Source organism: Carex rostrata, chromosome 34 (assembly GCF_964058835.1).
Source record: "Carex rostrata chromosome 34, lpCarRost1.2, whole genome shotgun sequence".
Lineage (NCBI taxonomy): Eukaryota > Viridiplantae > Streptophyta > Magnoliopsida > Poales > Cyperaceae > Carex > Carex rostrata.
The window spans coordinates 1,034,288-1,045,390 of record NC_135951.1 but is presented as its reverse complement, the minus strand read 5'-3'; the positions used below and the strand labels follow the sequence as shown (position 1 = coordinate 1,045,390).

Sequence of the window (11,103 nt, the reverse complement as noted above, 5' to 3'; positions counted from 1 at the left end):
TTGTGTAGATCTAAATTAGAACCGACATGAGCCTTAAACAAAAAAGTTTTATACCTTTGGTAATCATTATAAAAGTTGAGCACTTGAAAGATAAATATTAAAATAAACATATATATTATATGGGCCCAATGTAGCAATATCAAATTTCTTCATGTATAGATCTAAAATAAAGCCGACATGAGCCTCAAACAACGGGCCGGCTCTGTTAATTGAATCAATTCCTTTTAATTTTTTCTAGGCACAAAAGTAGAGGCTAAAATGATTTCATAAAGAGAGAAAATATTTGAAATATATTATAAATTTTTGACATACTGACATGTAAATTTAAGTGGCGATCTTCTTGTACTTACAACTTAACCACATGAATTATGAATTATAAATTATAACACAAGTTTTTTTTTTATATATATAGTAATAAATTTAAGTGGCGATTTTTTAGGTGTAAGCTTTCTTATTTATGTCAAAATTAGCACTGACAATTTAGATTCACGGTTAAATTTATTAAAATCTAAATTTATTCACACAAATCTCAACGCATATAAAATAGTTTAGGACCGGCGACTTTGAACAAAATTGGCGAGAATTCTTTGGAAAAAGATCCAATTTTTAGTTTAAAAGACTAAACTTCCACCTTTCTCGCTAAACAAGAAACTAAATGAATTGTATGTCTAGCTAATAAAATAATAATTGTCACTGCTTCTATATACAATACTGATGGTTATTTATTTTAAAAATTGTAATGATGGATTTTTATCTTAATCCAAAAAATCTACAAAAAATAAAAAAAATCCCATATTAATTATATTTGAATTTTTATTGGTTTCACAAGACAACCATGCTATAATTAATGAATGATATATAACTATGAGTGAGTCTATGATACTATGCATATCACGGGTTGGTCCGTGCTACGGCTCAATATTCGAGTTTTCAAAATCTTAATGGTCGATCCGAACCGTTCATCTTGTTCTCCATATTAATATGTGTTTGGAGACCAAATTTTACATTTTTTGAAATTTTTTTACTATTTTTTTAGATATTTAGAAAATCACTTGATATGAAAATTCTGAACCATCCAAAAACAGTTATTTTCAATAAATCTAAAACAATAGTAAAAACATTTCACAAAATGTAAAATTTGGTCTCCAAATACATATTAATATGGAGAACAAGATGAATGGTTCAGATCGACAATTAGGATTTTGAAAACTCGAATATTGAGCCGTAGCGAGGATCAAATTGTGATATGCATATTACCATAGACTCACTCTAACTATATTCTACTAAAGCGCTGTTTTTGATAAGACTTAAAGGCGCATGAAGGAAGCATTAAACATCAATCGTTATCAGATTTAAGCTTTGGAAAATATGCCTCTTAAATCCAAATTAGAAAGCAAAACCACTTGGGATTGATTCCCACCTAGCTAGAATTGATTTCTAGGTTCAATAATTGTTTAGGACAAATTCGGAGAGGTGTATGTTTTAAATTAATTGGTCATTGGATTTGTTAGTAAATAAGGTTTATCTAACCTACCTCTCCTAATTAATGTACTTAATTAACTAAAAGAATTTCACAAATATTCCATATGTTTTAAATTAATTGGTTATTGTTGATCTTATTGGTTTTTCTCAAGGCAATTCAATCTATTCGCATAGATTTGAGAATTAATATTTAATCTAGTGACAAATGACAATATTTTCCGATAGAAATCTCTAGTTCAAATTTTTAATAATTTATTTTAGAATATTGAAATTTGAATGATATAGAAAACGGAAGTAGAAGTAGAAGTACAAAGTATAAGGCTTATTTTGCAATGGTGAAAAGGAGAAATAAAAATTCTATTCATCTCGAACAAGAAAAAGTTGCGAAAATTATATAATTGAAAATAGTGAAATTAATTTTGAACTTTTACAGTTAAATTTTTTTTTTTTTTTTTACACTTTGTGTTTTCTTCTATTCATATATGAACCAATTTTCTATTTCATAAAAATGTTAAAATGAAAAAAAAAATGACATTTTAGAAAAAATAATATTAACTCATTTTCCAATACTCTTTAATTCTTTATATCATCTACCGAACACAACTCAAATAATACGAAATTTATTTATTTTTCTATATTTTTCAACTGTTTCACATGTGGCCAAACAGATCCATACCAACTCGAGACTAGCAACGCTGGTTAACATGTCAAGTGGTCATTCTTTTTTTTTTAAATGCACTTGATTTGGTCTCTTAACCGCTATGCCTAGATACTAATTAATTAAGGGTATAGATATTGCTCCATTGACCATGCACCCATAAAATTAAGATACATATAGCTAAAATTGTTCTGAAGACATTAAAGCAATGAAATTAAAGCATTATTTTCTATAAACAAACACAAAAAGAAATAATGATTGATAATTAATTAACGACGAGTTAGACACTGATTTCTTTTGTTTTTCATGAGAGATATGTTTAGTGTGTTTAATTTTTGAAAATGATAGATTTAGTGTGCTTAATTTTTTTTTTAATCTTAATTTGTGTTGAATGGATTTTAAGCATTATGAATTTTTTTACTAGGGATAAGCGCGCAACAAATTTTACTGGTACGACTAGCTCGTTACGGACTATCGTAGATTAATTAATTCATATTGTGAGTTGTTTAGGAATAAATAAAATTTTCTTTAGAGATAAATAACAGCTAATCTGATAATTATACATAAACTATACCTGTTTTCAAATTTCATAAATCTATACTCGGTATTCAAATTTCAGAGCAAAGAGTTGTCTACCCCTAATATAATGTGGCTCCGCCAATGAACACATCTCTCGTAAAAAAATGTATTAACAATTTGAATTTGACAATTCAATTTTTAATCTAGATATGAAAGCAAATGTGGCGGTACCAAAGGCATGTATCAGAATACTCTTAATTGTGTTAGATCATAATAATTTTTATTTTTTAAGTTGTATTCTTGAAGAGAGAAGTTAAACATTTGTATTATTGCGGTTGAATATTAAAATAATTAAATTCATTATTAAATACAAAGGATTTACAGTGTTTTAGTAAGACAATATAAAGTATCAATACCACAAAATAAAAGCACTCAACTTCCTTAATGTTTATTTGAACATATAGTTTCATCTCTTAATAAGTTACATAAAATAAATATTCATCTATAATTTTTGTCCATTAATTAGTTCATCTAAAAAAAATATGTTATTAATATATATATAATTCTTTATTCACTGGTCAAATTATATTTACAAAGAAGATTGCATTTAAAATATATATCTAAAAGCTGAACAATACTTTTCATCATTTTGCACAATCTAGCATAGTTATTATTATTTTTCTGAATCTAAATTAATGTATATATTTTATTTTTATTTTTCTATGACAATAAATTTTCCTAGAAAAGTGCAAGTTTTACTTGGTTGTAGAAATTATGGTCCTTTCTGGGGTACCTTTAGCAATATTAATTTTTGTCTATATAGTATAAAATTCCAGGTGGCTAAATCCACCTACCCCAAAATCTTATAGCTGCATCTATTTAAGTTGGAAATAAATCTGCTGTGATTCTAAAGGTATTGCAGGACCCTGTGATTCCAAATCCAGCATTTTATTTTTTAGAATGCACAAATTTCAACAACACTTATTTTTTATGCATGAATCTCTAGACAAATAAATGGATGGATTTGAAATAACAGGGTCCTGCAATCCCTTTAGAATCACAGAAGATTTATTTCCATTTAAGTTTCATTAAACAAAATTGTTTTTCTTATAATCACTATTTCGATTTAAATACTGCTACCTAATACTACTATTATATTACTATAAAATTACATATTAACTGTCCAGAGCACTATAAGAATGTGACAGTATCTGCGAATGTAAAAGTGTTTTTGCCGACGATATCATCGCGGATATTCCTGTCGGTAATAGTATGTTCATAAATAATATATTTATGTCGGTGTATCCTTGATAATAATATTTTTTTATACTCTCTCAAATACTGATTAATAATGTTCTTTGACTAGTAAATGTTTTTTTTAATAAGAATGAATGTGGTTAACTGATCTCATTTTTTCTTTAAATTTTAATTTTAAACGTGATTTGTAGTAAATTTAGAATAAAAATGTTATAATGTGTTATGTAAAATTGACTTCCATACTTCGATAAAAATTTTATATAATTTTTCTTTATACGGAAAATTTTGAGGTTTGGTCTCCATAACTTAAAAGTTTGCCTCTTCTCTTGCCACTGGTCACCAATGGAGCTCGGACAAACTTTCAGAATAGTCCAGTAACTAAAAAATTATGACGAACGTCCGATGAAGACATTTTATGTAAATGACAAAGCAAACAATGCAAGTAATAAAACACTCAACATAAATAACAAAACAAATAATCAAAGTAAATAGAAAACATTTAACATTCATAATAAATCACTCACATTCATAATAAATGTGCTTTATTATTATTATTTTCTTTAATCATATTGATTACTTTACTATTTAATTTGTTTCCGTCAGAAGCTGGCCGCATGCATCTTTGCTGGAATTTGTGATTCATTTGAAATTATTTATTATTGACCTATATTGCTTTGTTTTATATTTAAATTGATTATTGATTACTTCATTGTCACGTTGTGTGCTTTACTTTTGAAAAGTAAATACCTCCAAAAGTTTGTAAAAAAATTCTCTGAGCATATGTCGGAAATTTGCCATAATTCTGCCGACAATACGCCAAAACTCTGTCCTAGTTAAAAAAAGGTTAATATTAAATTTGCCAATCAGTTCAGAGGTGTTCATTGAGGCCGGTTTAATCGGTTTTAAAGGTTTAAATGGTTCGGTTTTTTCAGCTAAATAGATCGGTTCGGTTTATTTTTTAAAACTGGTTTAATAGTTTAGTTTAGTTTGATTTAGAAATTTTAAAATCAGTTAAACTGAACCGATCAAAATTTTTAAACCCATTATCTGTCGGAATTTAACATTTAAATAAAATTAAAAATTTACGACAAAAATGTATATTGCTTGATTCTATTTAAAATCAGTTTAGCCGAATCAAAGATTTTTTTTAAGTTCGCCTTTTAAAAAAATATTTACTTTTATAATTAATATTCTATTTCAGCTCAAATGGACAAACTGAAATTTTACTTCTTTGTTCGGTTCAGTTTGATTTGAATTTTGAAAGCCGAATAAAACTTTAATTTATCTAAGTTCGATTTGGACCAAACCAAACCAAACCAAAGCAAACCAATGAACATCCATATTCCTGCCTTGCAAACTAGGGTTTGTATTGTATAAAAACGACAAATTAAATGCGGTTGGCATCCAGCGCAGCCCCTCCTTTCTCATATTCAGATTATCTAAGGTACCTTAAATTTCATGTTTGGATCTAGACCGTCAGATTTGTCTTGGCACGAATATTAAAGTGATCCGGATACCGATAACGGTCTGGATGGAAAATCAAATTTTGAGTTGCTTTAGGTATTCTGTACCATTCCAGTTCTTTCCATGCGCTGGTTTCTCCGTTCTCGCGCTTGGGTCCACAATTTGACTCCTGTTTTGGGATAAAGATATTAACAGAGTAGTTTTTACTTAATACAGAGAGAAAATCATATGAAATGCTGTTTTGATTCTATAATTCTTGAGCTGTATGAAGCTATAGCTACACTGTTAAAATCTTTACCCCTGATTTGAGATTACGAAATTTGTCGTTTCACCAAAACTGGAAAGTTCCAGACTTATTATATACTGGAGATAAAGAAATAACTGCGCTCAAATAGTCAAATTCATTCCTTAATTCCTCCTCCTTTCGTAATCCCATCTCTCCTTTTGGGTAAAGATTTTAACAGAGTAGTTTGGACATTATGCAGCGCACAGATGATACACAGTTTGTTTTATTTCTATAGTTTTTGAGCTGTACGAAGCTAAAGCTACTCATTTAATATAATCACCACCACCTTTGGATTCGCCAAGGAATCCGTTGATCCTCTAAAGTAACATAATCGGTAAGATTAAAACCATACCTTCAAGATTCGTGGCAATACAAAATGAACGGACATGATTCAAAACCAAACGGTGAGGTACCTTAGACAATACGAATTAAAGATCTCTTTCTCTTTTTTTAATTTCATTATTGTCATTATTATTTTTCCATTTCTCTCTTTCTCTCTCTAATCGATCAAGACTTAGAACGCATCCTCTCTGTATCCACATAAAAATAGTACATTGAGTTTTGAATTTGCATTTCTTAAAACGGAGAGAGTTGAAGAACACTGTCGGGAGCCCTTGATTCTTCGTGCAGTAAGTAATTCTTACTTGATTTGTTTTTTTATAAGTCGAAAGTTTGAATTTGTCAAACGAGTATTTTATATTAATTTGTTGGTGGGTTTTTTATTATTTTGACTTAGAAGTGTATATTTTACCTTTGATTTGTGGAGGAGACCAGTGTTAGAGTAGGGTTTTCTTTAATTACAAGTAAACCCATGAAAATTTGCTGTTGAGATTAGTTCACTGTCAATTATTTTCTATGAAAAATGTCAATTTAGGGTTCCTTTTGTCCTTTTTTATGCAAAATTATTTTTTATTATTATTATATATATATATTTTTTTTGCGTTTGATTTGTGGAGGAGGCCAGTGTTAGAGTAGGTTTTCCTTTAATTGCAAGTAAACCCATGAAAATTTGCTGTTGAGATTAAATTACTGTCAATTGTTTTAAGGAAAATGTCAATTTTGGGTTCTTTTTAGGATGCAATTGCTTGAATAAGTTTTCTTCGTGGAAATTACTTTTTTTTTTTTTTGGTTTGATTTGTGGTGGAGGCCAGTGTTAGAGTAGGTTTTCTTTAATTGCAAGTAAACACATGAAAATTTGCTGTTTACTGTCAGTTCTTTTTTATGAAAATGTCAATTTGGGAGTGGTAGTAAGTTGTAACCATGAAAACTGTCAATTTAGGGTTCTTTTTGAGGATGCAATTGCTTGAATAAGTTCTTTTTTTTTTTTTGAAAATTATCTTTTTTCTTTTTTGCGTTTGATTTGTGGTGGAGGCCAGTGTTAGAGTAGGTTTTTCTTTAATTGCAAGTAAACCCATGAAAATTTGCTACTGAGATTAGTTTACTGTCATTTTTTTTAATGAAAATTGCAATTTAGGGTTCTTTTTAGGATGCAATTGCTTGAATAAGTTCTTTTTTTTTGTGTTTGATTTGTGTGGGAGACCAGTGTTAGAGTAGGGTTTCTTTAATTGCAAGTAAACCCATGCAAAATTTGCTATTGAGATTAATTTACTGTCAATTATTTTAATGATAATGTCAATTTAGGGTTCTTGTGAGGATGGAACATCTTAAATAAGTCCCTTTTTGTGAAAATTATCTTTTCTTTTTTAGTTTGATTTGTGGTGGAGGCCAGTGTTTGAGTAGGGTTTCTTTAATTGCAAGTAAACCCATGAAACTTTGCTGTTGAGATTAATTTACTTTCAATTGTTTTAAGGAAAATGTCAATTTAGGGTTCTTGTGAGGATGCAATTGCTTGAATAAGTTCTTTTTTGTGAAAATTATCATGATTTTTTGCGTTTGATTTGTGGCGGAGGCCAGTGTTAGAATAGGGTTTCTTTAATTGCAAGCAAACCCATGCAAAATTTGCTACTGAGATTATTTTACTGTCAATTCTTTTTATGAAAATGTCAATTTGGGAGACAGTAAGCTGTAACCATCAACAAATTATCAATTTGTACTGAATTATTATTAGGGTTCTTTTTAAGGATGCAATTGCTTGAATAAGTTTCATGAAAAACCACTAGAAATTTTGTTTCAATATGTGCTGTATTCATTCTTTGAAGCAAAATCTACCACATATTTCTTCATCTTTTAGTTAGACTTACTGATTGTTATTATATACTGTTAATTTACAAATCATATCACCTGATCCTCAGATTTACAATTTACCCTTGTAAATAGTGACATCTCCTCTAATTGCCCTCCAAATTATGTAAAACCTTTTTTTTTTCAGAATAAAAAAATGGCGGATATACAACTTGGAGTTCACACGATTCGATCGCATGGTACTGCTGTGGCAAGATTTCACATGTATGATTGGATCATACTTCTTTTATTAGCCGTGACCGATGGTTTACTGAATATAATCGAGCCGTTTCACCGATTTGTGGGAAGAGATATGATGACAGATTTGAGGTATCCACTAAAGGGCAATACCGTGCCATTCTGGGCTGTGCCGGTACGTTGTTACTGTACCACTTGGTATATAAATTTTGTATATTTTAATTGGAGTTTAAATTTTTGTCTATTTTGTTATTGTTAGATAATAGCAATTATATTGCCGATTGTGATATTTGTCGGGATTTATTTTAAGAAGAAGAATGTGTATGACTTGCATCATGCTATACTCGGTAACTATCTTTTCATCTTAATTATTTACTGGTCAAAACAAGTTTTAGTGGAGATCATACAAACATATTAGAAGAATTTATATATATTATACCCATCGCAACTCTGTGATTTTATTAATATGAAACTGTGTTTTCATTTGATTAAATAAGAAATGAGGATATTAATCAAACGAGTGAGTTTACTTGGGGGAATAACTAATTTTTAAAATTTGACGGGAAATATTTAAATTACAAAGTATTTATATAAAAATTTCTCAATATATTAAGGGTATTTGGTCATTTCGCATAACACTGCTGAAGAGTTTGGTACAATAGTTAAGTGCTATTTGGGATCACGGTAAAATATTAATTGAGTGAGAGTTCTTTAAACCAACTAATTTGTTAAATTGATCCTCTAAATTTCTCTTGTTATAAATCAGGTCTTCTATTTTCTGTGCTTATAACTGCGGTAATTACTGATGCGATCAAAGATGGGGTTGGCCGACCAAGGCCTGATTTTTTCTGGCGCTGCTTTCCTGATGGCAAAGATGTAAATAAATATCCTTTTTACACGGACAAGATATAAAGTGAAAATAATAACACGAGTGAGGCTATGGGTCTATGCATATTACATATCTCTATTTTTTAGAATGTTTTTACTATTTTTTTTAGATAGGTAGAAAACCATTGCTTTTGGATGGTCCAGAATTTTCAATTACTATCTAAAAAATTAGTAAAAACATTCTAAAAAACAATATGAAATTTGATCATATTACCACAAGCCTCACTCATTATAACACTATATTTTCATATTTTTTTTTTGTCCTGGATAAAAATATTGTACTGGGTAGTTGATTTTTCTACTTATTGTTCCAGGTTTATGATAATGTAACAACAGATGTTATATGCCATGGCGAAAAGAGTGTTATAAAGGAAGGCCACAAGAGCTTTCCTAGCGGCCATACTTCATGTATGCCATATTTCTAAATTAAAATATTTTAGAAATGAAAACAAATCGATATGTAATTATGTACTGATTTTAATTATTTCAGAAATGAAAACTAATCGATTCTTAATTCCAGCATGCCAGGAATCAATTTGTTCTGATTTTAATTTAGTTTCTGTTATTTGTACTGATTTTTAATTTCGGGGTCTTTTGCGGGATTAGGATTTCATTTTTTTGTACTAGGAATAAATTATTGTAGAAATATTTGTTTTCATTTTTGGCAGAAACAATGCTAAATTGTATTTCATAACATTACAGGGTCTTTTGCGGGGTTAGGATTTCTTGCCTGGTATCTGGCCGGAAAAATAAATTTGTTTGACCGTCAGGGCCATGTTGCAAAAGTGTGCCCGGTTGTGGCGCCTCTACTTTTAGCAGCACTTGTAGGAGTATCTCGTGTAGATGACTATTGGCATCACTGGCAAGATGTTTTTGCTGGAGGGCTTATTGGTAATTTTCTTTTTCGCATTACCACCCCTGAAGTATAATATAATTTCATGAAGATGCAGAATACAGATACATCTCTGCACATTTCTGGTTTTTCTACTGTACTTAAAACTTGTATAAAATAATTCAATGAAGAATAATATAACTTTGTGAAATTTTTACATTTCCACCCCTGAAGTATAAAATAATTCCACGAAGATGCAAAATATGGATTCTAGGTATTAGGTATATCTGTCAAATTTTATCAATAATGGGATTTACATGTTATATATCTCTGCACATTTCTGGATTTTTTTACTGTACTTCTAATTTCTATGAACTTTTTTGCAGGAACTGCGATAGCGTCATTTTGTTATTTACAGTTCTTCCCTGCCCCTTATGATGTAGACGGTACTTTGCTCTCCTCATAAAAAATACTTAGTTATAACCAACAATTCGATCTCACTTTTAATTCTTATTTGTAAAGAGACACAAGAGTGAGGCTATGGTACTATGCTTAGTGTAGATTGGTCCGTACTATGAATCAATATCTTTGTTTCAAAGTTCAAATAGTCTATTTGAACGGTTTAACATGATCTTCATGTGAAAATGTATTTGCAGACTAAATATTACATTTTTTTACTATTTGTTTTTTGTTAAATAGGTAGAAAATTACTAATTTTGAATGGTCTATAAAATAGTAAAAAGTAATTTAAAACTGTAAAATTTGATCTACAAGTACATTTTTATTCGGAGATCATGTTGAATGGTTCACTGTTTCTTCTGTATATTGATCCATAGTATGGACCAATCCACACTATGCATAGCATCATTGAGCAATAGATTTGTATGAAAATGTAAAAAAGAAAGATAATTGTGCACCTTCATTAAATATTTGAAATATTTGCTAGGGTTTTGGCCCCATGCATACTTCCAAGAGTTGGCATTGGCACAAAGCACCACCCAAGTTGCAGCTAATACCGGGTCGTTTAACATGAGAAGAAATGAAATTGAGACCGTTTATGTGTCAAGTCAAAGTCGCAATCGAACCCAACTAAGAGACACCAGCCCAATTCTAGACTCAATGGAGTCGGGTCTCAGGCAGTGACCCGTTTAACTTGATTTTTTTTTTGTATGAAATTAGGTCTATGGTTTAGTGTAGTTGACCTTTTCCTTTTCTTTTTACTTTGTTTGTGTTGATTATATAGGAGAAATAGAATGTGTGGCTTTCTTGTTTCATTCCGGGTGAAGTATTGCTCTCTTTAACTTCCTTTGCTGTATTAAGTTCATTTTCTAGTTTTTT

General features: G+C 29.7%; 1 protein-coding gene across 2 annotated transcripts; it reads left to right on the top strand.

Moving 5' to 3' along the window:
* Positions 1-6,124: 6,124 nt before the first annotated feature.
* Positions 6,125-11,103, top strand: LPP2 (lipid phosphate phosphatase 2). 2 transcript variants are annotated; one of them, XM_078297499.1, is made up of 8 exons: positions 6,125-6,295; positions 7,996-8,220; positions 8,305-8,392; positions 8,812-8,921; positions 9,248-9,341; positions 9,636-9,824; positions 10,152-10,211; positions 10,712-11,103. In XM_078297499.1, the coding sequence occupies exons 2-8, from the start codon at positions 8,005-8,007 to the stop codon at positions 10,906-10,908; spliced, it is 954 nt and encodes a 317-aa protein (XP_078153625.1). In that variant the 5' UTR covers positions 6,125-6,295; positions 7,996-8,004; the 3' UTR covers positions 10,909-11,103. The 2 variants fall into 2 exon arrangements, with proteins under 2 accessions (XP_078153625.1, XP_078153626.1); XM_078297500.1 differs by having other exon boundaries at positions 6,148-6,295; positions 8,842-8,921.

Bases quoted from the DNA above. Each gene is read 5' to 3' on its own strand.
- LPP2 (XM_078297499.1), top strand. From the start codon at position 8,005: ATGGCGGATATACAACTTGGAGTTCACACGATTCGATCGCATGGTACT. The intron at 8,221-8,304 runs GTACGTTGTTAC...TGTTATTGTTAG, and splicing joins TGCCATTCTGGGCTGTGCCG to ATAATAGCAATTATATTGCC. The intron at 9,342-9,635 runs GTATGCCATATT...ATAACATTACAG, and splicing joins TCCTAGCGGCCATACTTCAT to GGTCTTTTGCGGGGTTAGGA.